Consider the following 1,148-nt stretch of genomic DNA (forward strand, 5'->3'; position numbering starts at 1 on the left):
ATCATACCACTGCACTCCAGCCTGGGCAACAGAGCAAGACTCTGTCTAAAAAAAAAAAAAAAAAAGTCTGATTGGATGGATGGAGGTGCCAATGACCATGAGGGGGACCCAGGAAGGAGGGTGGGCTACAAGGAACAAGGGATGAGCTGTTTCCCACACACAGCCTATGCAGTGACTACAGAACATTCTGGGGTGTGGATGAGCAGGGAGTTATGCAGGCATTTTGACGTAATCGCAGCTAATATGACGCAGTGCTGCTAGCCAGATGCGTACTAGTTCATCTTGCACAATTTCTTTTCCAGATACCCCACCTGGTGGCCCGTCCTCACTTGGGAACCAGTCAACATGCCTTCTGGAAGTCTCTCCTGTCACTCCAAGAAAAGGTGAGCCTTAAGCCATGTACCTACATGTATTCGTCTACACAGAACAGAAGGCCCCATGGAGTGTAGGCCAGGCACAAATGCATGATTGAGGAACTCGTGGGGTGGATTAATGACACCATCAAAGGGACAGTTTCCTCCTATGTTTCAACTCATCAACCTTTCCATGTCCACATTTTGTCCTAACACTTGTCACCTCATGACTGAAAGATGGCTACCAAACCATCTCATACAAGCAAGGGCAACAAGGGAGGCCTAAAAGGCCAGGTATGGTGGCTCATGCCTGTAACCCAAGCACTTTGGGAGGCCAAGGCAGGCAGATCACCTGAGGTCAGGAGTTCAAGACCAGCCTGGAAAAACATGACAAAACCCTGTCTCTACTAAAAATACAAAATTAGCCAGGTGTGGTGGAGCACATCTGTAGTCCCAGCTATTCAGAGGGTGAGGCAGGAGAATCACTTGAACCTGGAAGGTGGAGGTTGCAGGTCAAGTTGAAAGTGAAAGTCTCGCTCCATTGCCCAGGCTGGAATGCAGTGGTGCGATCTCGGCTCACTGCAACCTCCACCTCCTGGGTTCAAGCAATTCTCCCGTCTCAGCCTCCCAAGTAGCTGGGACTACAGGCACGGACCTTCTTTGAGCCAGATGAGGAGCGCTTTACCTCATGAACTCATCAGAGGTTGCTGATGAGTCCTCCACAAAACTTTCATTCCTCTCCCCTAGATCCCCAGGAAGCCTACAGAGACTATGTCCGCAGGAGATTCCGGCTCA

General features: G+C 50.1%; 1 protein-coding gene across 1 annotated transcript in view; it reads left to right on the plus strand.

The window, feature by feature from the left end:
• NLRP12 (NLR family, pyrin domain containing 12) overlaps nucleotides 1-1,148 on the plus strand; it is a 35,685-nt gene that overhangs the window by 5,212 nt on the left and 29,325 nt on the right. The window contains exon 2 of the mRNA XM_011979578.1: nucleotides 303-383. Coding sequence (XP_011834968.1) covers nucleotides 303-383 — 81 coding nt within the window. The remainder of the gene's footprint in view (nucleotides 1-302; nucleotides 384-1,148) is intronic.

The sequence above is a fragment of the Mandrillus leucophaeus genome, unplaced genomic scaffold (assembly GCF_000951045.1).
Source record: "Mandrillus leucophaeus isolate KB7577 unplaced genomic scaffold, Mleu.le_1.0 Scaffold104, whole genome shotgun sequence".
In the NCBI taxonomy this organism is placed as follows: Eukaryota; Metazoa; Chordata; class Mammalia; order Primates; family Cercopithecidae; genus Mandrillus; species Mandrillus leucophaeus.